Source organism: Danio rerio, chromosome 5 (genome assembly GCF_052040795.2).
Source record: "Danio rerio strain M-AB ecotype USA chromosome 5, GRCz13ab, whole genome shotgun sequence".
Taxonomy (NCBI): Eukaryota; Metazoa; Chordata; class Actinopteri; order Cypriniformes; family Danionidae; genus Danio; species Danio rerio.
The window spans coordinates 29,381,156-29,403,702 of record NC_141025.1 but is presented as its reverse complement, the minus strand read 5'-3'; the positions used below and the strand labels follow the sequence as shown (position 1 = coordinate 29,403,702).

The 22,547-nt window shown below is 35.1% G+C and overlaps 1 protein-coding gene across 1 annotated transcript in view; it reads right to left on the bottom strand.

Annotated features, from left to right (window-relative positions):
* dnah10 (dynein axonemal heavy chain 10) overlaps window positions 1-22,547 on the bottom strand; it is a 70,923-nt gene that overhangs the window by 14,258 nt on the left and 34,118 nt on the right. Inside the window, exons 40-64 of the mRNA XM_087253532.1 lie at window positions 22,018-22,153; window positions 21,817-21,939; window positions 20,714-20,845; window positions 20,417-20,633; window positions 18,071-18,190; window positions 17,810-17,955; window positions 16,120-16,272; window positions 15,774-16,034; window positions 15,373-15,545; window positions 12,927-13,020; window positions 12,683-12,847; window positions 12,408-12,596; window positions 12,122-12,293; window positions 9,992-10,195; window positions 9,815-9,895; window positions 9,517-9,714; window positions 8,686-8,847; window positions 7,708-7,882; window positions 7,038-7,219; window positions 6,789-6,925; window positions 5,275-5,492; window positions 3,208-3,429; window positions 2,981-3,128; window positions 2,611-2,890; window positions 2,167-2,396 (exon numbers count right to left, since the gene is read on the bottom strand). Coding sequence (XP_087109658.1) covers window positions 2,167-2,396; window positions 2,611-2,890; window positions 2,981-3,128; window positions 3,208-3,429; window positions 5,275-5,492; window positions 6,789-6,925; window positions 7,038-7,219; window positions 7,708-7,882; window positions 8,686-8,847; window positions 9,517-9,714; window positions 9,815-9,895; window positions 9,992-10,195; window positions 12,122-12,293; window positions 12,408-12,596; window positions 12,683-12,847; window positions 12,927-13,020; window positions 15,373-15,545; window positions 15,774-16,034; window positions 16,120-16,272; window positions 17,810-17,955; window positions 18,071-18,190; window positions 20,417-20,633; window positions 20,714-20,845; window positions 21,817-21,939; window positions 22,018-22,153 — 4,318 coding nt within the window. The remainder of the gene's footprint in view (window positions 1-2,166; window positions 2,397-2,610; window positions 2,891-2,980; window positions 3,129-3,207; window positions 3,430-5,274; window positions 5,493-6,788; window positions 6,926-7,037; window positions 7,220-7,707; window positions 7,883-8,685; window positions 8,848-9,516; window positions 9,715-9,814; window positions 9,896-9,991; window positions 10,196-12,121; window positions 12,294-12,407; window positions 12,597-12,682; window positions 12,848-12,926; window positions 13,021-15,372; window positions 15,546-15,773; window positions 16,035-16,119; window positions 16,273-17,809; window positions 17,956-18,070; window positions 18,191-20,416; window positions 20,634-20,713; window positions 20,846-21,816; window positions 21,940-22,017; window positions 22,154-22,547) is intronic.

The window sequence follows — 22,547 nt, the reverse complement described above, 5'->3', positions numbered from 1 at the left end:
CTTTACACGCATTGACCCAGAGATTGTTTAGATGCATGTTACTGATGAGAAGATGACAAATGTTTACTGTATGATGACCGAAATGACCTTAAACACCCAGCAGGGACAAGAAGTCAACATGACGTCAGATTGACGTTGTACCCTAACGTCCTGGGTACAGTACGTTGCATTTTGTTTAGAAATGAAAATCGGGTTGACAGAACTCAACGTCAGACCAACGTCAATGTCCAACGTAAAACCAACCAAATATCAACGTCTTATGATGTCTCAGCTTGAAGTTGTGTGGACGTTACCACTATGACGTCTATCAGATGTTGGATTTTGGTTGTCATACCTGATGAATAAATGTCAGTATTTGACGTCAATATGATGTTGGTTTAAGATGTTGGCTCAACGTTGGATTTTGGTCACTTTCTAACAACCTAAATCAACCAAATATCAACGTCATTTGATGTCTTTATTGGACATCAAAATAACATTGTCCTTAGATGCCGACTAGCCATTGAATTTTGGTCATCTGACAACACAACCTAAATCTGACCTAATATTAATGTCTTATGGCGTTGTGTGGCTGCTGGGCAATAACTCACTACAATGCACTACAGAATGTTACGTTGACACACACATGTACAAATTACATGTAAACGCATCAGCTTTATACAGCGTAATACTCACTACTCCAGTACTTTTGAAAGGTCTACTTTTTACTCATACTCTGAGTAATATTTACAGCAGATACCTTTGCTCTACTTGCACTACATTTTTAGGCAAGTAGTGGTACTTTTACTTAAGTATGATTTTTCAGTACTCTTTCCACCACTGGTTATTACTGAGCAACAAAAATTTATTAATTTGCCATAGTCATAAGATGAGTTCAAATCTTTACTTTAAAAATAGCTATGCAAAATCATGAAAAAAAGGTAGAAACCTCAAAATATTTATGGCAAAAGATTACATTCAATCCACATTTTGTAATATATAAAATGCAATATGCTATATAAAATGTTTTAAAAATAAAGACACTCTGATGCAGTTGTATTGCAAATCGTATACTTCTGTATTGCCCATACCACTTATGAATATGACATCTAATTCATACATATAATTTAGATTACTCAAAGCCATAGCTTAATACAAGTAACAAAAAGGGAAGCCTTTATATGGTCACCAGTGGAGCCTGAACGACATTTGGTGGTAATGTTTGGTACTGCACCCTTTTGATCCATCAACTTCAAATTTTAAATCCAACTTTTGTTCAAATATATATTTACTAGGCATTTTGGAGTAAAACATGTTTTGTAAAATATATTTTTTACAATATATATATATATATATATATATATATATATATATATATATATATATATATATATATATATATATATATATATATATATACATATACATATTATTGTATAAAAATTCTAAAATTGACATTTGAAGAGTTTAGTTGCAAAACCTAAAAATGCCATTTGATATTTTCTTGTAAAATTTGCATTTTTCTACAACTGTGTGTGTGTGTGTAGGCTCAGTAATTTCAGTAATCTTACTGCTGAGAAAAATGCTCATTTTAGGAAATTTTTTTCGACATTTAGAGGTTTTTGTATCTGAACTTGTTTATTTATTTATCTATTTATTCTTTAAATGTATCATAAAATCAACTAAAGTTCAAAGATGAGGCTTTGTTTCATAATAAAAGTTATAAAGCTTCTTAAAATCCAAACTGTAATTCAGAACATTCAAGATTTATAATTTAATTTGAACATTTTCAGGTCTATGCTAAAAAAGTGTGACTGAAGGTTAATATTTTTCACAAGCTAGAAAGCATCACATTAATCAAAAGTGACAGTGAAAATTGTACTTGCAATAAAAATAACAGAGGTGTTCTTCTGAACTTTTTAAAAATTCAGAAAATAATTACATAAATATTAATAAAAAAATTGGCCATATGCTGTAAGCTCTCTATATTAAGCAAAAAATTAAAATAATAAAAACAATTGTTCACAAAAAAATCTTAATAAAAAAAGTTTCAAACATTAAATTATATGTAAAAATATTTAAATAAATGTAAATGTGAATTCTTCCATACTTTGATCAAACAAACACAACCAACAGAGCAAAGCAAATTTCATTCAAAATAAAAAACAAAACAAAAAAAACACTGACCTCGTTGGCTTTGGACTTGGTTTCATCCAGAGTCTGTATGAGCTCAACATTATCCAGCATGTTTCCAGTAGAGGTGGCCAGCTCTCTCAGCAGTGAGTCCTCCAGATCTTTCAGCAAGCGTTTGTTCTCACTAGTCTCTAGAATAAGCCTTTCTCTTTGCTCCTCCAGCTCCTTTCGCTCAAATCCTACAATAACACTCAGCAGCTGATCTTCCAATCCCTTCAGGGTAACTAAAAACAAAAAAATTAAACAAAAAAATCTGTAAAATCCCAAATTAAATGCATATTAACACTAAAGTCAGAAAAAAATCGAAGTGTGTTATTTAAAAACAAATAACAGTTTTTAAATTTAGTGTGATAAATTCCGATTGTTGTACAGTTCTTACATCAATACTTGCTGTTAATAAGCATCAACTGGTGTATACTGCATAGTGTTTGCTCTCACCGGTGTAATTGATAACCATAGCCTTCCCAAATACTGCAGGTAAGAACTTTGGGTTTGCAAGTTTGGTATTGAGGTAAAGTTTGAAGTTGGGATCGTAGTCAACTTCCTTATCACCAAGTACGACAACCTGGCGCCCCTCTGCCCCTTTTATATTCTTCTCAAGAACGTTGTCAATTACGGGATCGATATATTCATCCACATCTTGGAAGAGGAAGGGGAATCCATACTTAATAGCCAACTCCAACCCCTTCAAGAAGTCTGGATCATTGAATGATGAGATCTGCAAAACCGATTACAGATGAGCAAGACTGATTACAACACTCTGGAGTGGATAATGTTGGCGGACTGATGAAATGGAACAAGGTTAAACCTTCAGATTGTTCTTCTCCTCCTTTTTTTTGACCCAGTTAAGCGCTTGCTGCTGGGGGTCAATGCACAAGGGGAAGCGGCTAGATCTGGTAGTCAGGATGCCGTTCTGCACTGAGAGCTCATCTGGAGGGAGACCTTCAGATCCCCATCTACGAGAATTTTTGTTCCTCCGTAAATGCAGTTATATACAGTAACATTAAATGTTCCACAGATGGGTTGATGTCTCACCTGCTGATCTCCACCTCATCAGTGAGCAGGTTTTCTATTCGGAAAGGCTGGCTCAGAGGAATGCCTCTTTCCAGGACGTCTGCCTGCCATACCTTATACACCATTTCGTTACGGAAGTCCCAGCTGAAGGCTCCTTCATAGCTGAGGAAGGCAGCGCAGATTAGACAGTCTCCCAGAAGACGCACTCGCCGCTGCTTCAGCTCCTCCAGGTCCTTTATCCAGCTACATATTGACAGAAACACAGTGTAGAACCAAATTTTGTGAAATTGTTAGTAAAGATGTTTGATTTGTTTCAAATGTTAGTCAGACAAAAAGTGATTAAAAATGAGTGAGTGTGGAGGAAATGTACACCTGCAGAACAACTGAACAAAATAAGAGAAGCTGATCTGTCAAAATTACCTAACAGTGATAGATTACTGCCGTACACTGAAGCCATTAAAAAAAAATAGCATGGCATTTTGTAACTGGCTAAAAACTATTATTAAATATTTATTATCATAGGTATGGCCTATTTCTTATTTATTTTTTGCATTTGTAATCCTGATGACAGTCATAAGTTTATGTTTGTTTGTTTGTTTGTTTGTATACTTTATCGTCCCTTAAGGGGAAATTTTCTGTGGACTCACAGAGCACTTCAGCAAGTTCTGACACAATAAAAATGATAAAATAAGCAAATATGCAAAAGAATAACATACAAGAAAAACATAAGCAAACTATCGATCATTTTATGATCTTTTGCCAGACGGAGATGGACTGTTCTGAATTTTTTTCACAGTGCATTGCTCGTAGAGTGTTTGAATGCTGGTGAAGGTTTCTGATCCTATTAGTTTTATAGCAATTCTGATAATAGAAAAAAAAGTATTTCAGATTTACAGAAAGATTGCCACCATAACTTAGATGTTTTAAAATTGAGAAGTACACATCATTTGAAATGGAATAAATACGTTTTCCATTAGGATATGGTTTGTTAGGATAGAACAAGGTTTGCATGAGATACAAGTAGTTGAAACACTGGAATCTGAAGATTCAAAAAATGTTAACATTAAGAAATTCACCTTTAAAGTTGAACAAATTGTATTTTTTAATGGATATTACTAATGATTTTTTTAAATTATTTACAGAGGACAATTTAAAATATATATATTAATAGATCATGATGTTTACATTATTCTTATGATTTTCAGCATAAAGGAAAAATGTATATTTTTAACCCATAAGGGTGTCAAACTCAATTCCTGGAGGAAAAGTCTAAACTTCGCCAGAATAGGCCAAAACTAGTCAAGTATAAACAGATAAACAAAAATGAATGACTACACATATTGGATGACTAGTCTAGTTTTGGGCTATTCTTAGATGTCTATTAGTTAAGTTTAGCCTTGTTTTAAGCTGTCTACTGTATGTTTACGTTTATTAGACATCTATTAAACACTAAAATGTTTACTGAGAAGCCTAAAGCAATTAATTTGATCATGTGTGTTTAATTAGGGTTGGAACTAAACTGTGCAGAGCTGCGGCCCACCAGAAATGGAGTTTGACACCTGTGCCATACAGGCTTACATTTTTTTTGCTATTACCAGAAACATACCTGTTTAGCATAAGACTAGTTTTGTGGTTTAGTGTCACACTTTTGATTAAGTAAGGGATTAAGCTAATTATAAAAGAGTGTCACCGTATTAACGAATGATTGGATTTCATGAACATACTGTACACATGTTTAACAATCACACTGCAAAAAATGCTTTTCTTACTTAGATTTGTTTGTTTTGTTTGTAGTCCAAATATCTAAAAATTTCTAAATCAAGAATAATTTTCTAGACATGCAAAACATATTCTCTTGTTTTGAGAAATACTATGCCAATATTAAGTGAATTTTTTTCTTAAAACAAGCAAAATAATCTGCCAATGGGGTAAGCAAAATAATCTTACGTCTAAAGAAAACACAAGATTAATTTGCTTACCCCTTATACTCACTATTTATTCCTATATTTAAAAATTGTACATAGTATGGTAAAAAAAATTATGTCATTTAGCTTTGAGAAAACAGTTCAATGATGAGAGGAAGCTGACCGCTTGTTCTCTGATGCCAGGCCTGAGATGAGTTTGTCTGCAGCAACGAGTCTTCTCTCCATGACCTCGGCCTCCTCCTGCAGGAGTTGTTTCTCTGTCATGGCTCCCTCATATTTGTCTCCAAGAGCTCTGAGTTCTTTCTGGATGGCGCCAAGCTCATTTTGGATTCGTTCAAGCTCACGTTTGCTCTGGTGGAAATTCCTCTCCAGACGTGCCACCTTTAAATGTCATTTTGTTACTTAATTTCGGTTCAACTTGTGAAATGGGAAAACTGAATTCATGCATTTATAATATCATTTAAAGGTTCAGTAAAATCAATGAAATTAGTGTTTAACTTCTGTCGTTAATTTAAAGACGGATATATTCCTGGGAAAATGGAGAAAATGGGTTGAATATATTTCATTCAGAACACCAGATTTTGTTGCTATAAACAAATAGAAGATGCTTGACTGAGAGATAAAAATATGTTGATGTGTGTATTTGTATATGGTTATACATATATTCATATTGTATTGTGTGTTATCCCCATGTGTACAATGAAGATGGTCATTTGAGATTATTCTGGAAGGAATTATTTTATGACATGCATTCTTACCCAGGATACCTTTTTAATTTTTATTCTTTTCTTTTTTATGCTATTTTTCTTTTTATAATTTAACAAAATTTGAGAACTATGTATAGTTAGTAAACCTGACAATGATTGAACTTAATTAAGTGTTTACAATAAACAAAGTAAATAAGAAGAAATTCGTTTTTAGTGTGTGATACAGTATATTTGATATCAAAATATTTTATAAACAAAATCAAGGCGGCACGGTGGCTCAGTGGTTAGCAGCACTGTCATCTTACAACAAGAAGGTCACTGGTTTGGTTAATTTTGTTTTTATTTATTTTAAAACAGAATTTATAGTTAATATGCCATGAATTTATAGAAGCCATTGCTTCAGTTATCAGTGTGGCGAGATCCTTCAGATAAAGGTTTTGAATGTTGATTTGGGGATTATTATCTTTTATAATTGGTGCTCAATTATTAATAATAGTTATTCCCTATTGTTAATGTTTAACTTCTCAAAAACTGATGTTTTTCACAATTCTTTGATTAATAGAAAGTAAAAAAAATAACATTTATTAAAAACAGAATTAACATTATCAATGCATATCTAACATTATCAATAATGCATCTTTGCTGAACAAAAAAGTATTATTTTCTTTCTTTCTTTATTCAACCAGAAACAAACTGTTTGTGGACTAGATCTGCATTAAAAAGACTTCTGAAGGATCTAAGACAGAAGCTTTGCCATCAAAAGAATAAATTAAATGTTAAAATATATTAAAATACCATGCAGTTCTAATAATATTTCATAATACTTCATATTTCTATGATTTTACTATATTTACTATATCTGGTCATTAATGCAAACATGCAGACAACTTGATTCTTTTGAAAACAATTTTAAAAAATTCCAACATTTTGATCAGTGATGTAGAAATGAACCAATTATAGGATATCAGACCTTTTCTCTTTTAGGTTTGATGTCTCTGGCCACTTCACAGTAGCCCATGACTGCCTCCACGAACCTTAGCATCCCAGACCCAGCTTTACTGATGCCTTGCATCTCCTCCAAACTGGTGTTGAGGTTTCTTAGATAGGCTAGGCAAATGACAACCATATTTTTGTCAGCAAATTTACAAATAAATACATCTTAAATTATTTCAATGCATTGAGTAGCATCAAGAAGACAAGTATAAAGATAGTGGTTTACCTTTGACATGTTTTACTTGATTGGCGTTGATAGAGTCACAGTCCATTTCCATAAGCGAGCGCAGGAAGTTGCCCTCTGACATCATGCCCTTGGCTGTCTTCCAGTTGATCTCTTTATAGCCCCGAATGACAAGGATGCACTCGCACACAGTCTGCACCTGTTTAGGTGGTTTGGTGAAGGATCTACAGCACCACAAATGAGAAAGAGAAAAGAGATACAGTTGAAGTCAAAATTAGAAGCCCTTCTGTAAATTTGTCCTTTTTCAAACATTTCCCAAAAGATATTTCACAGAGCAAGGATTTTTTTTCACAGTATTTCATATAATTCAGGTTAAAAATTCAGGAGGGCTAATAATTCTGACTTTAACTGTACATACAGGGCATTTACCCTGAAATGAATAAGAATGTGGAAGCAAATAGACCAGAAGGGTGATTTTCTTTCATTTAAAGACATTTTATTTCTTTTCTCAAGTAAAGCGGCAGTTTGTTCCCCAAAATTAAGTGTGCATTTGAACCAATTTTAACAGAAAACTAAATCAAAATATATTTTGTTTTAGGGTGAATATCCTATGATAATGAAAACAATATAATATGTTGAACAATTTTGCAAAATATTAGTTGAGTCCTGCATATTATTTACAGAACTTTAAATTTAGAATTTGAGCAGTCACCTGATTTCTGTGACATCACTTTTGTCTAGGTCTTGCAGGGCGATGCGAGCGGCCTCTAAAGCAGGAAGAGCTTCAGCTAAAGAGCTCTCAGCATCCTTCTTCTCCACCACTATCACCTTATTCTGCTCCTCTATTTCTTTAGCCTTCTCCTCCGCCAGGGTTTTCTTCTCTTCCGCTGAAAGAGACATCATTTACCATCTGTTGTTTTCAGTTTGTTGTTTAACAGAATTTTTGTTGCTTTCCATGTAACATCCATTATCTTCCCACTTACCCAAATATCAGTGAAATATCAGTGACCTGAATAAAATCCTGATATGAATAACAGGTTTCTTGATGCTTTTGTATGTGGAGTTCTACTAATTGCAGCACGGTGGGGCAGTGGGTAGCATAACCGCCTCACAGCAAGAAGGTCGCTGGTTCCAGCCCCGGCTAGGTTAGTTGGCATTTCTGTATGGAGTTTGCATGTTCTCCCTGTAAGCTAAATTGTCCGTAGTGTGTGTGAATGAGTATGTATTAATGTTTTCTTGGTAATGGGTAGGCCCACACGGAATCTGCGCGTGCAGAATTCTGCAGAATTTCCGCAGATTTTCCGCAGAATTACGCAGATTTCTGCAGATTTTTAGCCCATTATTAATTCTGTTTTTATACTTGAGTAAATGTGTAAATCTGAATTTATTCAGTTTTTATTCAGTAATTTATTACTTTTTATTTAATATATTAAGGGTTTAGTTATGATACTCCGCTGGATACTCCCAAAATAATTCCGCAGAAATCCGCAGATTTTTACCAAAATTCTCCGCAGAAATAGCAAAAAACGTCCGGAGATTCTGTCTGGCCCTGGTAATGGGTTGCAGCTGGAAAGGCATCCGCTGCGTAAAACATATGCTGGATAAGTTGGCGGTTCATTCTGCTGTGGCGACCCCAGATTAATAAAGGGACTAAGCCGAAAAGAAAATGAATGGATGAAGTTCTACTAACCGACAGCGGTGTTAGCGCAGATCTCTTCTAGAAGGATCTCACAGGCTGAAGTCTTCTCTGCCAGCACAACTTTCTGCTCGTCAAGCTTGACGTTGAGCTCTGCTAGCTGCCCACTCGCCTCCTTCAGCTTATCCAAACCCCCTTCGAGGCGTTTATATTGTGCTGGAAAGTACAAACAGGTCAGCGGTGTTTTAGTATTCATTTCATACTATAGTTTTATGAATATTTTTGAATTAGATTGAATTTTAAAGCCATTTTTAAAACCAATAGCCACTTATATGATTTGTAGAAGTTTTTACTCCCTTTTAAACATTCTTCAAAATATTAAGAGAGAAACTCAAACAGTTTTGGAAGCGAGTACATTTTTATTTTTGGGGTGGACTATCTTTTTAAGTTTTTTATCTAATATATCTTATTTTAGTTTTTCTTAATGATAACACTGGCATCCCAACAAGCATTTTTTGTTTTTATAAAAGACGTCTAATAGATGTCTAAACATAGACGTCTTGGCTAAAACGAAGCTAAATTTGGTCTGTCAGTGAAAATCTAATAGATGTCTAAGAACAGGTCAAAACTAGACTAGTCATCAGATAAACAGAAATGAATGACTACACATATAAAGTCTATTTGACGGCTAATCTAGTTTTGAGCAATTCTTAGATGTCTATTAAATTTTTACTGATAGCCCAAGTTTATCCTTGTTTTAGCCAAGCTGTCTTAGACGTCTATTAAACACAAAATTGTTTGCTGGGATATTGCTTGCTATGATTATTGCAAAATCATAGACAAACATTTCCTAAACAGCTCAAGATACTGTAAATGTGCTCTTACCCAGTATGTATTTATCTTTGTCCTCCAGTAGGTTGGAGTAGGTGTTAATGAAGTCCAGGTAGTTTTTAGGGGTGACGTAGTTGCTACGACGTAGAGTTTGCAGGAACAGTTTACTATAGTCGCCTACCGAGCTGTGTACCATGCACACGTGATCAATCACTGCCTCAGAATGGCTCTTTGGGATCATCGGACTCTCACCTGAAATTTGACATGACACAACATTTCATTAATGAGCTTGCACAATGCACAGGATTAGTGATCAATAATAATCATATCTAAAAAGCGCATTAAAACTCACCTAAGAATGACTTGGCCACTGCATATAGAGCCTGAAGAGGCCATGGAGAGAACCAGTCAATGCTTGTGTTATTAACCAACCCTGATGCAGAAAAGTACATATAGAGAACTTATGAATCTGTGAAATCAAAGAAGTTAGAGTAAGACTGAATGTTTTTATTATGCATTGCTCAATAACCTGGGAAATTCCTGCAGCGTGTTCTGAGAGTGTCTCCTACAGGTGACATGGCCAGCACTATATGCAAGTTGTTGGCACTTTTGTTGACAAAATATTGCCATATACTCTCTTTCGAAGGACCACAGCCTGATTTCATAGCTTCATCTCGCAGCTGGTTTAGGACTGATTCCTTCTCATCATCAGCAAACAGTGCTGGAACCATCCCTGATGACAAAAACTGATGTTAGCATATCATTTAAGAGTGCTATAGAATGCATTGATTCAATTTGTTAAACTGTTCTCTGATATCTACGTAGTTTTATCATGTTTGATTTGTTTAAAAGTTCAAACATTCTACAGAAATAGTTTATTGCTCATTTATAATCAGGAATTAACCTAGAATGAAAAGCTTGGTGGTAAGCAGATTTGGAACGATCAAGATTTTATTTTGAAACTTTAACATATATAAAAACACAGGTGGGAAATGTCAACCTCTGCATAAACAAATGTGTTTCATGAATTTAATGGCATTTTACTCAAGAAAAATCACAATAAAAAGCTGAGTGATATATGCATAAACGTACTGTACATTAAACATTTCTACTTAGAAACAATGTACACATTAAACAAGGGATGGGCAAAATTGTCCCATTGGGATATAAACAAAAACAATGGTCCAAACATAGTTCCTGTTTTACATATTTAATTTCTATAGCTTCCGAGAATCTAAAAAGAGCCAAATATTGATAAATAATGTCATGAGAGCTGTTTTACCATTGAGTTATGATTAAATTGCCTATACAATACAATACAATTACAATAGTCTATAGGTTTCTAATGATCTTGAAGACACTGATAACCATGTTCAGGTGTGTTTGATTAGTGTTGGAGCAAAATTCTGCAGGGACACCGGCCCTCCAGGACAAAGTTTGCCCGTCCATGCATTAAAATAACGACAGGTAAATTTCAACAGACCTTATTTCTCTTCAAATATTTACAATTCATATAACCTGCATTTTGGGTACTGACAATCTGTGAATACTCTGTGATCATGCATGGCTGCCTGCTTTACAAAACTACTATTTTTTTAGGATCACATACATCCTGTAGTATGTTTAATACAACAACAGATAAACTAGATAAACTAAGAAAAATGATCAATGTTGTTATCTCACTAGGAAACATTGGGGTCAATAAATGGTGTTTGAGGCTCATGGTATGCCATTGCCATGTACTAAACTCTTATTATTCAGCTGTGCCTATGTACACTCACTGGCCACTTTATTAGGTACATCTTACTAGTACCAGGTTAAACCCCCTTTTGCCTTCAGAACTGCCTTAATCCTTCGTGGCATAGATTCAACAAGGTACTGGAAATATTCCTCAGAGATTTTGGTCCATATTGACATGATGGCATCACGCAGTTACTGCAGATTTGTCCACTGCACATCCATGATGCGAATCTCCCGTTCCACCACACCCCAAAGGTGCACTATTGGTTTGAGATCTGGTGACTGTGGAGGTCATTTGAGTACAGTGAACCCACTGTCATGTTCAGGAAACCAGTCTGAGATGATTCATGCTTTATAACATGGAGCGTTATCTGCTGGAAGCAGCCATCAGAAGATGGGTACACTGTGGTCATTAAGGGATGGACATGGTCAGGAACAATACTCAGGTAGGCTTTGGCATTGACAAGATGCTCAATAAGTACTAATGGCCCCAAAGTGTGCCAAGAAAATATCCCTTTCACCATAACATCACCACCAGCAGCCTGAATCGTTGATAAAAGGCAGGATGGATCCATGCTTTCATGTTGTTGATGCCAATTTTCAACCCTTCCATGTGAATGCTGCAGCAGAAATCGAGACCCATTAGAACAGGCGACGTTTTTGAATGTTTTTGAACTGCAGCAGATCATTTTGACCATGTATAGATGCCTAAATGCATTGAGTTGCTGCCATGTGATTGGCTAATTAGAAATTTGCGTTAACAAGCAGTTGGACCTAATAAAGTGGCCGGTGAGTGTATTTCCAGATTTTCATTCTATGGCACCTTTAGATACAGTCCAGTCCAAAGAAGCAGACCTAATTTAAATTAAACCAATTGATTTACACATGTGTTATTTTCATGAACAGTCATTTCAAATACCTGATGTAAGCATGTTGTTGATGAGCTCCAGAAAACCTTCCTCGGCCACATGAGCATCAGTGAACAGGAAAACCATTTTCTTATTCTCTATACCCAGTTTGAGGTACAGAGTTTTCAGATCATCCCGAAAGTTAGTCTCTGAGTATCCTCTACTAAGCACAATTTCAAACACCTTTAGACAAAGAGCTAAAGATTAACATCAAACCAGGTCAGATAAAATATATCAAATGTAAGATGAATTATGACATACATGCAAAATATGCATTGAGAAACATAACCTTCATACCTCATAACCTGCAGTGAAGGCAGCCAGCTTTGTAAGAGACTGTTTCCCTGAACCACCTACACCAACCAGCAATGCATGACCTCGATCCATTCTAATAATGCGATGAATGACAGTCAGGTGTTCAAGTGCATCATCGAACAGCACTAAGTTCATTTTTGTCTTATTTTCATTATACTCCTCCAGGATTTCCTACATGAGTCAGAGGAAGAACAGATGGCATTAATGTGCCATAATGTAAATATACAGTAAGTGGAGCAAATAAGACCCCCATGCACCTGAAACAGAGCTTTGGATGCATCATAGTCCAGTATATCCTCATAAACCCTTGGCTCAGATTTAAGAGCTGTTCTATAATCGCCAAACAGAATTGGATCTCTCATGGCTGAATCCAGGTCTGATTTGAAGTGTTCTTCAACCAGATTCTTTACATGTCCTTGGACCTGAGTGTTAATCGAGAAGACAATACCTAGTCCATAGTAACATTATTAAGAGCCCTAGGTTTACAGGAAGCAAGCATACCATGATTTTGTCAGTTTCATTGATAAGTCTGTCATGAAAGACCCTTAAACATTCATTCCTCCAAACACGAACAAACTGGGTGACTGTGCAGAACCTGGGAACAAAATAAGAGATAGATACACTACATGATAGATACAATATAGAAAAAACAGGTGTAGAGTATTGCATATGCTATTGTCATGATTGCCAGCGATCTAGCCCTTAGGGATCGGACAACATTCACAGTCACCTGAACTACACATCTGCCAGTGAAATGAATTACAGCTTTCAACTCGCACCTCACACACAGCAGTTCTGGGTTACCAATGATTGCACACACAGCTGAAGCTCGTAAGGACTAATGACCAGAACTATTTATATACCTAACAGTCACATACACTTAGCTGAGTCTTGTTTTTGTGGGTAGCACAATCGCCTCACAGCAAGAAGGTTGCTGGGTCAGTTGGTGTTTCTGTGTGGAGTTTGCATGTTCTTCCCGTGTTCGCGTGGGTTTCCTACGGGTGCTTCGGTTTCCCCCACAAGTCCAAAAACATGTGGTACAGGTGAATTGGCTAAGCTAAATTGTCTGTAGTGTATGTGTGTGAATGAGTGTGCGTGGATGTTTCCCATTGATGCGTTGCAGCTGAAAAGGCATCCGCTGTGTAAAACATATGCTGGAAAAGTTGGCGGTTCATTCCGCTGTGGCGACCCCAGATTAATAAAGAGACTAAGCCAAAAAGAAAATGAATGAATGACTTCACAGTCAAGTGTTCTATTGGCTAGCGGTATTTTCTGACCCTGGTTTTGTTCTACATTTATGTTGTTTTGTCTCCTGTATTGACCTCTTTGCCTGTGACCATGACAATGCTTTTGAATTACTCTATAGTTTGCTCCTGTTTTGACTACTGCCTGTCTGACTCTTGATTTAACAAACTGCATTTGGAGCCTCACCTCTGTGGTCACCCTGACTCTCAGCTGTAGAGTGGTACAGAGCAGTGTTTTGTTTTTTCAGGAAGAAATAAATAATTTCAGTTCAGGTATAGATTATTGATTCTATTGCATTATTAAAGTTTGTTTCAATATATAAATTGTAATGCTTAAAGAAATAGTTCACCCAAAAACAAAACTTTCCTCACGTTACTCACACTCAAGTGGTTCTAAACAATTATGATTTATTTCTTCTGTCAGACACAAAACAAGATTTTAAAGAATGTTGGGAAAAAGCAGCCACCACAGAAGTGAATGGCTGTGTTCAACAGAAGAAAGAAATGCAAACAGGTTTAAAACAAGTAGAGGATGAGTAAATGATGATTTTGGGGTAAATTATCACTTTATAATAATAACGTATTAAATTGAATTGCAAAATGTAACACAAATTAAAATAGTTTTTAAGGAAATCTGAGATTTTGGTCCCCCCTTTATTGAGAGTCTATTAACCCAAAACTCTTAGCATTTAAAGAGGACTTATTATTCAGAAATCCCTTTTTAGTGGCTTTAAACAGTGTGTGAATATAGCCAGCCCCTAATTGTAAAAATGAAATAATTATATAATTTGTAATCACACTTTGACATAGCCCTTTGTAAATGTCATCAGAGAGAAATTGCACCTCCCATTAGTGACGATCTCTCCCTCATTATCATAGACAGCTGAGTGAGAAGCAGCTGTCCACCAGTTTTCACATTGTACCTGCTGAAGATAATGTCAGTGACTAAGAGGCATTTTAAATATGGAGTTTTAACCTACACAAAAAACATTGTAGTCTCCATAAAAAAACCTTCTTCTGAGTCACTTGAAGTCAAAGGGAGTCCTGTTTTAAATTTGCTACTATGCTGATACATAAACATTTATAGCTCCACCCTCTTTTGAAAAGAGCAGTCATTCATTCATTTTCTTTCTGCTGAATCCCTTTATTAATCAGGGGTTGCCACCGTGGAATGAACCGCCAACTTATCCAGCTTATGTTTTACATAATGGATGCCCTTCCAGCTGCAACCCAGTACTAGGAAACATCCATACACACTCATTAGCACAATCTTTTGAATTGAATAGTTTCAATTTAAAGCGACAGTCACCAAAATGGCATAATTAAAAAAAACATTAAGGGGTCAGTTTCAAAGAGTTAAAAAAATGTTTGGGTTTGTCACAGTTTTAAATAATAGGTCCCCTTTAAAACATCCCGAAGAAATAAAATAATAATAATCTATAAGTCTAACCAAAGGTGAACAGACTGTCAAAGGAGAGATAGACTTCTGTCAGATCTGTCACTCTTCATTACAATTATCTTCATTTATGTTCTGAAGGTGAACAAGAGTCAATGTTATATAGAATTGTATGATTTAAAAAAATGTTGACAGAAATTTAGGTTCAACTATGCCTTTGAAAACCCCATTGGAATCCCCTTTGTACACATCATATTAAACATAAGGGTATTAGCCCTTTCTAAATCTTAATGATGAAACTGCAAACCTCTCAGGGTTGGTCAGCGTCAGGCCATGGTAGACTCTGGAGAGATCTCTCAGGTTAAAGATGTAGTGGAACTTGGAAGGTGTTGGCGGTAAATCCTTAATTATGGTTTTGTACAGCTCCAGAGTGCAAAACGTCAGCTTGTCACAGATGTTTCGGATGCACTCCTCAAAGGGCTATAAAATAAAATAGACATAATTCTGATTTAAAAATCATAAAATAGAATCAAGATAAATATTTATACGAAAATCTAAATTATAAACACAACATGAGAAAATAATTGCAATGAAGAAATATCTCATTCCATCAGTGCAGCCCTACAATAGACACCTATATTTAATATTTGACTTCATGTCAGCACATCCCATCATTTTTTAATCAAGAAGCTGAAATATCTCTTGCACCTTGGTGTGTCCTCTTAGAATAGAAGAGTAGATGAGATGTAGGGATTCCTCCTCAGGGAAGGGGATGTTGAACACACTGAAAAGAGAGATGAATCGTGGGTCCACTTCATTCCTACCACCGCCTGCCTTCCCCATGGCTGCAATGAAGCCCAGGTCCTTTATGAGTTTATAGTTGAGTTCTTTTCCTCGGTCATACATGCCACCCCTGTCCAACAGAAGCTTGAGGAGAGCTATAGGTTGTTGAGTTCCATATTCATCCACCTGAGAACAAACAAATGTGAATCCATTATGAGCAGTGTTGTAAAACTGATTTGAGAGATGATGTACAGTATAAACACAGTGTTACCCTTGGCATGTTGAGGTCATCCATAAAGACAAGGAGCCTTTTGCCCATAGGAGGACCAAACGTGTCCTTGGTTCTCTTTTCAACATTTGCCTCCAGAGTCCTCTGCAGGTCCATAGAGGTTGTTCTTGATGAGAAATTGATGGTCATCATTATCTGGGAAAAGGTGAGACTTATTATACTAATTTGTTATATTATATTCATTATTGTAGTTTATTATATTTTACTTATAATGATGCTGTTAATTAAGGCAAAAAAAAAATGTTTAAAATAAAAACAATCGGTTTTCACTGAATTTCCCCAGTTGATTGATTACACAATTGATTGACATTTTTGTATTACAAGATTATGTTTTATTATGCAGATTATGTTATATTATGCAGATTATCTTTTATTATGTAAAATAAATGCTAATTCGCATACACTTCTAGCACAAAGCATTGGATACATTAACATTTATAATTCTGGTATGATTTTTTTAATTATTTGTACATATTTGAGTGAAAAGCTTTTACAAAAGGGATTTTCGTAACCTGTTTGATCACTTTTTATTTTTATCACACAGAAAATAGAGCGAAAAGCCTGAAAAAAATAAAGATAACTTTTTGTTGAATAAAATGTTGTATATAATGAGCCAAATTATGCATGAACACATCCCTCTGTAAAAAAAAAAAGGAAAAAAAAAAAAACTTCTGTATACATACAGTATATGAACAAAACTGTGAAGTTTGATTTATGTATAGTAAGTGCTGCTGAAGATTTTTGGCTCAGTGCAGGGCACATTTTAAGAAGAATGTATTGTAAATTAAAATCTACAAACAAAAACAGCAACACATGTAAAAGTGTATTCTAATATCCCATCCCTTAAATATAAAATGTCAAAGTTTTGCCATCAAAAAGACGTTTTAAGCAACCTCAAGCAAAAAAAACATATGCATCAAATGTCATTTGTGCCGAGTGCCATTAGAATTTAATTTATTTAAATTAAATACTGGGTTTTAAGTATGAATAGAGTTATTTTAACGTGATTTATGTAATTAAATTAACAGTACAGTAGTAAGGTAAAGTAATAATGAATTTATATATAAAGTTAAAGTCAAAATTATTAGCCCTCCTGAATTATCACACCCCCACACGCCCATTAATTTTGACCTTAAAATGGCATTTTAAAAAATCAAAAACTTTTTTTTTACTTGTCGAAATAAAACTAATATGACTTTTTCCAGAAGAAAAAAATATTATCAGACACACTGTGAACATTTCCTTGCTCTGTTAAACAAAATTTGGGAATATTTAAAAAAGAAAAAAAAAATGTAAAGGGGGGCTAATAACTCTAACTTCAACTGTAGATACACACATGCATACATTATTATATATATCTTATTTAGTGTATAATTATGTTTTTTCTAATACTCTCTTGTTTGATGAATTTAACTCATCTGTAATGGTTAAACAAAAATGTTCTATATTATTTATATTGTATTTACAGAGTTATTATTTTCTGTCTGACCTAAGATGAACATAATACAAAAAAGAACATAAAAGTGTATTTTAGATATTTCCTTTTAAGTTAGACTGACAAAATAAAAGAAAAAAGCCCCCAAAAAAGCTCAAATAAACTACAAATAAGCTACAAAAAACTGACAGGTGCCCGCAAAGTTTAAATAGACTTTACAGCAAACAGTGGACGTACAGTCGTGTCTGTATTGAGATTACTCAGGAAATTCTGTATGGTGGCTGTTTTAGAGGTGCCGGACTCTCCAACCAGAACCACTGGCCTTTTTACTTTCACCATCTGCTCCAGCAGCCAATTAGCACGAGTCGTGTCTACTGTCGGGACTGAGAAAGACAAATGGTTAAAATGAGCTTTCATCAGTAAAGATAAAGAACTAAACAAGTACAAAGGAGGTAAAAAAAGGTCAGAGAAAATAAAGCAAAAAGAGGACTGCTTTACCAAGGATGTCGATGAATTTCATTTCAGGATTGTGAATGTATTTTGAGACCATGGAGCTCCAGGGAACCCACTTCTTTTGGGTTCCATCAAAATGAAAATCATAGAGAGTCGGCAAGTAAACTGCAAAATTAAACAAAAGATTTTAAATAGAATTTAAAAATTTAAAAATAAGAATTTTTGTTAACAACAACAAAATAAGGATAATATGTAACTATTATGCAGTAATAATAATGTTTTTAAATTATTTTTATTTAAAGTTTGTTGTCTGCTATTTAGCAGTATTTTACTGTCTTTAAGTAACTATTGTGGGCGACGCAGTGGCGCAGTAGGTAGTGCTGTCGCCCCACAGCAAGAAGCTTGCTGGTTCGAGCCTCGACTGGGTCAGATGGCATTTCTGTGTGGAGTTTGCATGTTCTCCCTCCGTTCGAGTGGGTTTCCTCCAGGGGGTTCCGGTTTCCCACACAGTCCAAAGACATGCAAAACATGTCGCAGGAGGTATATTTTTTTCCTGTTCTTCTCGTGTAAATTAACCAGAGGCTGCTGTCAATTGAATGAATGGCCAACTACCTGAAGGACTAATACCTGCACCCACCCCCTTCCCTAAACCCAGTCAAAAGTGTTTTTAAAAGCAATCCAAATAAAGAAAAGCCACCAAATTTTTACCATGTTTTCAGATCTTACCACATTCTCAACCTGTTATTTACTTGTTTATTTTACTTTATGTTTTATCTGCTTTCTAGAACTGTTCTTCGCCAGACTCGAACCCCATTGACAGTCAACTGCACTCTGCATCTTAAGGACGTACTCACACTATGTACAGTTGCCTTGAACCGGGCCAAAGCATGCTTGTCCCCCCTCCCGTCTCCCTCGACGGCCCGCACTCACATTACATTTGGGCCTGAGCACGCTTACATCATCAATGATGCGCTGTTCAGTAGAGAAGCGCTATTGCTCAGCACAGTGAAGATTTCTCTAGTTATAATGTTATAGTCGTTTAGGATGCAGTGACATACATTTAAATATTTCGCCAAACAGATTCGCCACTTTTGACAGTCATAAACAGTCATAAAGTCCTCATGCTGCAGGAATTAGTAGGTTTGGTGAAAACGCAGCTGTCGTGCAGTGAGGGGTTTGTGTCTTTAATAATCTACGACAGTTTGTATTCATTGAACGGCAAAAATGACTAATAAATCCATATGAAACAGTCCCTTAAAAGTCACGTCTTGCTTTCAATTTCAAGCTTAGGTGCATTTTGCACTCACACACAAGCGTACCGCGCCAAAGCCCAGGTGAACCGCGACTGAGCCCGATTCAGCGCACTCACACTTCTCAAACGATCCGGGAAACGGGCCTGGGCATGGTTTGGATAGCATAGTGTAAGTAGGCCCTAAATCCGCTGACATATGCGCCAAGCCACTGGGCTAACTGCTAAAGCAGTCCACACAGAGGTAAGCGTAAAAGAAACAGAAGCGGTTGGTGGATTCATACTGCCCCTGTAGTGTGTGTGTGACGCAGTGGCACAGTAGGTAGTGCTGTAGCCTCACAGCAAAAAGGTCGCTCGTTCAAGCCTCGGCTGGGTCAGTTGGCATTTCTGTGTGGAGTTTGCATGTTCTCCCTGTGTTCGCGTGGGTTTCCTCTAGGTGCTCCGGTTTCCCCCATGCGGTACAGGTGAATTGGGAAGGCTAAATTGTCTGTAGTGTATGAGTGTGAGTGAGTGTGTGTGGATGTTTTCCAGAGATGGGTTAGGGCTGGAAGGGTATCCGCTGCGTACTAATGTGCTGGATAAGTTGGCGGTTCATTCCGCTGTGACGACCCTGGATTAATAAAGGGACTACGCCGAAAAGAAAATGAATGAACGATTGATAAATTGTTTTTTTTTTTTATAATTTCAAATTATATTTGTTGTCATTTTTATTATTCATAAGACTATTTATTTTTTAGTCATTTTAATTTTTGATTAAATGAAAATGAAAAATAATGAAAATAAAAAATAATTAATTGGCAACTAACAGAAATAAAGTGCATAGAAATGTGTATATATAAAATACAATAAAAAAAATGATAAAATAAATATGTTATATACACACACATTTTAAAAATATGTAGTTTTTTTTCACAAAAATGACCTGTTTTTGTGACTTTAGTTCACTATAACCTTGAACCATACGAGATCCGGTTTTTGTTTGTGTTTTGGAACTATGAAAACTGGCTGATCCTTTGTATAGAGTTAAACAATGACCCGCATTGTTTGACCCACAAGAAAACTACTTATATTCTCTTAGTTCACTACTATTGCCAGGCATTTCAGTACCATTGATTACCATTAAAGCCATTGACCCTGCTCACCTGGAATCTCTCCAGGACCAGCCAGCACCTTCTCATCATGAACACTGTTGAGAGAGGACAGCTTTTTGATAAAAGCATCAAACTTTTGTCTGCCTTTATCGAGGAGTGAAGCCCCCAGTGAACAGTAGAGAGCCTCTAGGAAACAACACTCCAGCTCCTCAAAAAGAAAATCCTCATTCTCCAGCAAAGAATCCACCATAACAGTCAACTGCATCACCTGCAGGAGAAAAACATGTTTGTGTTTCATGAGCAAAAGAGATTATGTACACCGTAGTGTTATTCAGGTGACCCACCTACCATGTTTAAATCCGTCTGCAGGATTACAGTCTTTAGCTTCTCTGTCTGTTTACCATCAACCACACCATCCACTATCATATCAATGGCACTCGGCACATACTTTTCAAACAGTTTACACAGATCTGCCTTTTCCTGTTAACACAATGAAAGCATGATTAAATATAATCTTGTATATCATACTGTGATTTTTTTTGTACTCTGCCAATGTAGCAGTGGTTATTGTGTTGACACATATCACCAAGTTTACTGTCCTATCATAATAAAGGTAAAAAGATGAATAATAATAATTATAAGTATAGTAAGATGATTTGTAAAATAAAGCTGATCAAAGCTGATTTACAATCATATTTATCACATATTTTGCGTTTAAGTTTATGTTTAAGTTTACTCAAACATATGAATATCATATGAATATGAATATCATGATAAAATTGTCTTGATAATTAAAGAGAACAATAATCCTTTCTCTCCTAACAATTACATATAGAAGAAATAGATGAATAAAAACAAAGAAACGCAATTAAAAATGGCTATTATATTTTATTATATTATATTATATTATATTATATTATATTATATTATATTATATTATATTATATTATATTATATTATATTATTACATTACATTACATTACATTATATTAAGTTATATTATATTATATAATTACATTACATTATTATATTATATTATATTATATTATATTATATTATATTATATTATATTATATTATATTATATTATATTATATCATATTATATCATATTACATTATATTATATTATATTATATTATATTATATCATATGATATTACATTACATTACATTACATTACATTATATCATATCACATCACATCACATCACATCACATCATATCATATTATATTATATTATATTATATTATATTATATTATATTATATTATATTATATTATATTATATTATATTATATTATATTATATTATATTATATTATATTATATTATTAATTTGAACCTTTTTATTTGTTTTTCAAGGCTGTCAAAATGCAACAAACAAAAAATCAGCCTTTATAAATTTGCTGTTAATGTTTAGGTCTCAGTTAAGGTAAGCACAGAAAAGGTCTTACTTTGGGGGCTCTGCTGTTGACCCATTTTTCCCAGTAGGGAGCATAGCGAAGGTTTTTAGGGTCCACAAACACCATTCCACAGCGAGAGACAGTAGCCGGAGAGGCGTATTGCAAATCTCCAACCTAAAACACAAGACCTTATGTTTGCAAACCTACAACAGCTGACTTCTAGTCAAAATAATTGAAAGGTTGACATGCTACCTCAAAGAGCAGAGCACAGTGACTCTGGAGACGAATTCTTTCTCCATTAGCCAGTGTAAGAAGCTTGTTATCATCCATAACTGAATTCATGTTCTCCACCCAAAGAGCATCCACATCCCCATCAAACAGGATGTACCTGTGAAGTCAAATCAAAGTTCATGGTATAATTGCTTTATATTATGTACCTCGGATATCCACCTTTATCCACCTCATGTGGCCCACAATGCCTTACATGAAATAAGGGAAAAACTTCTGTTAAACTGTAAACTATCAGTGTAGTGTTTTTTTAAAGTGCTCAGTAAGTTGTCATTATTCTCCTCACAGTTTATCCATCCAATAATAAATGAGAACTTCTAAGAATTAGCAAATCACTATCAGCAGGCATATATTGAGTATCAGTTTACTGTAGGGAATACAAAAAGAAAATAATCTGGAGGAACAAATCAAGGTGAACTCCAATTGCCCAGAGATGTCCTTGTGATAAAAATGTCAAGCCAAACATATCTCTCACTTTTCATGTATGAGTTTTA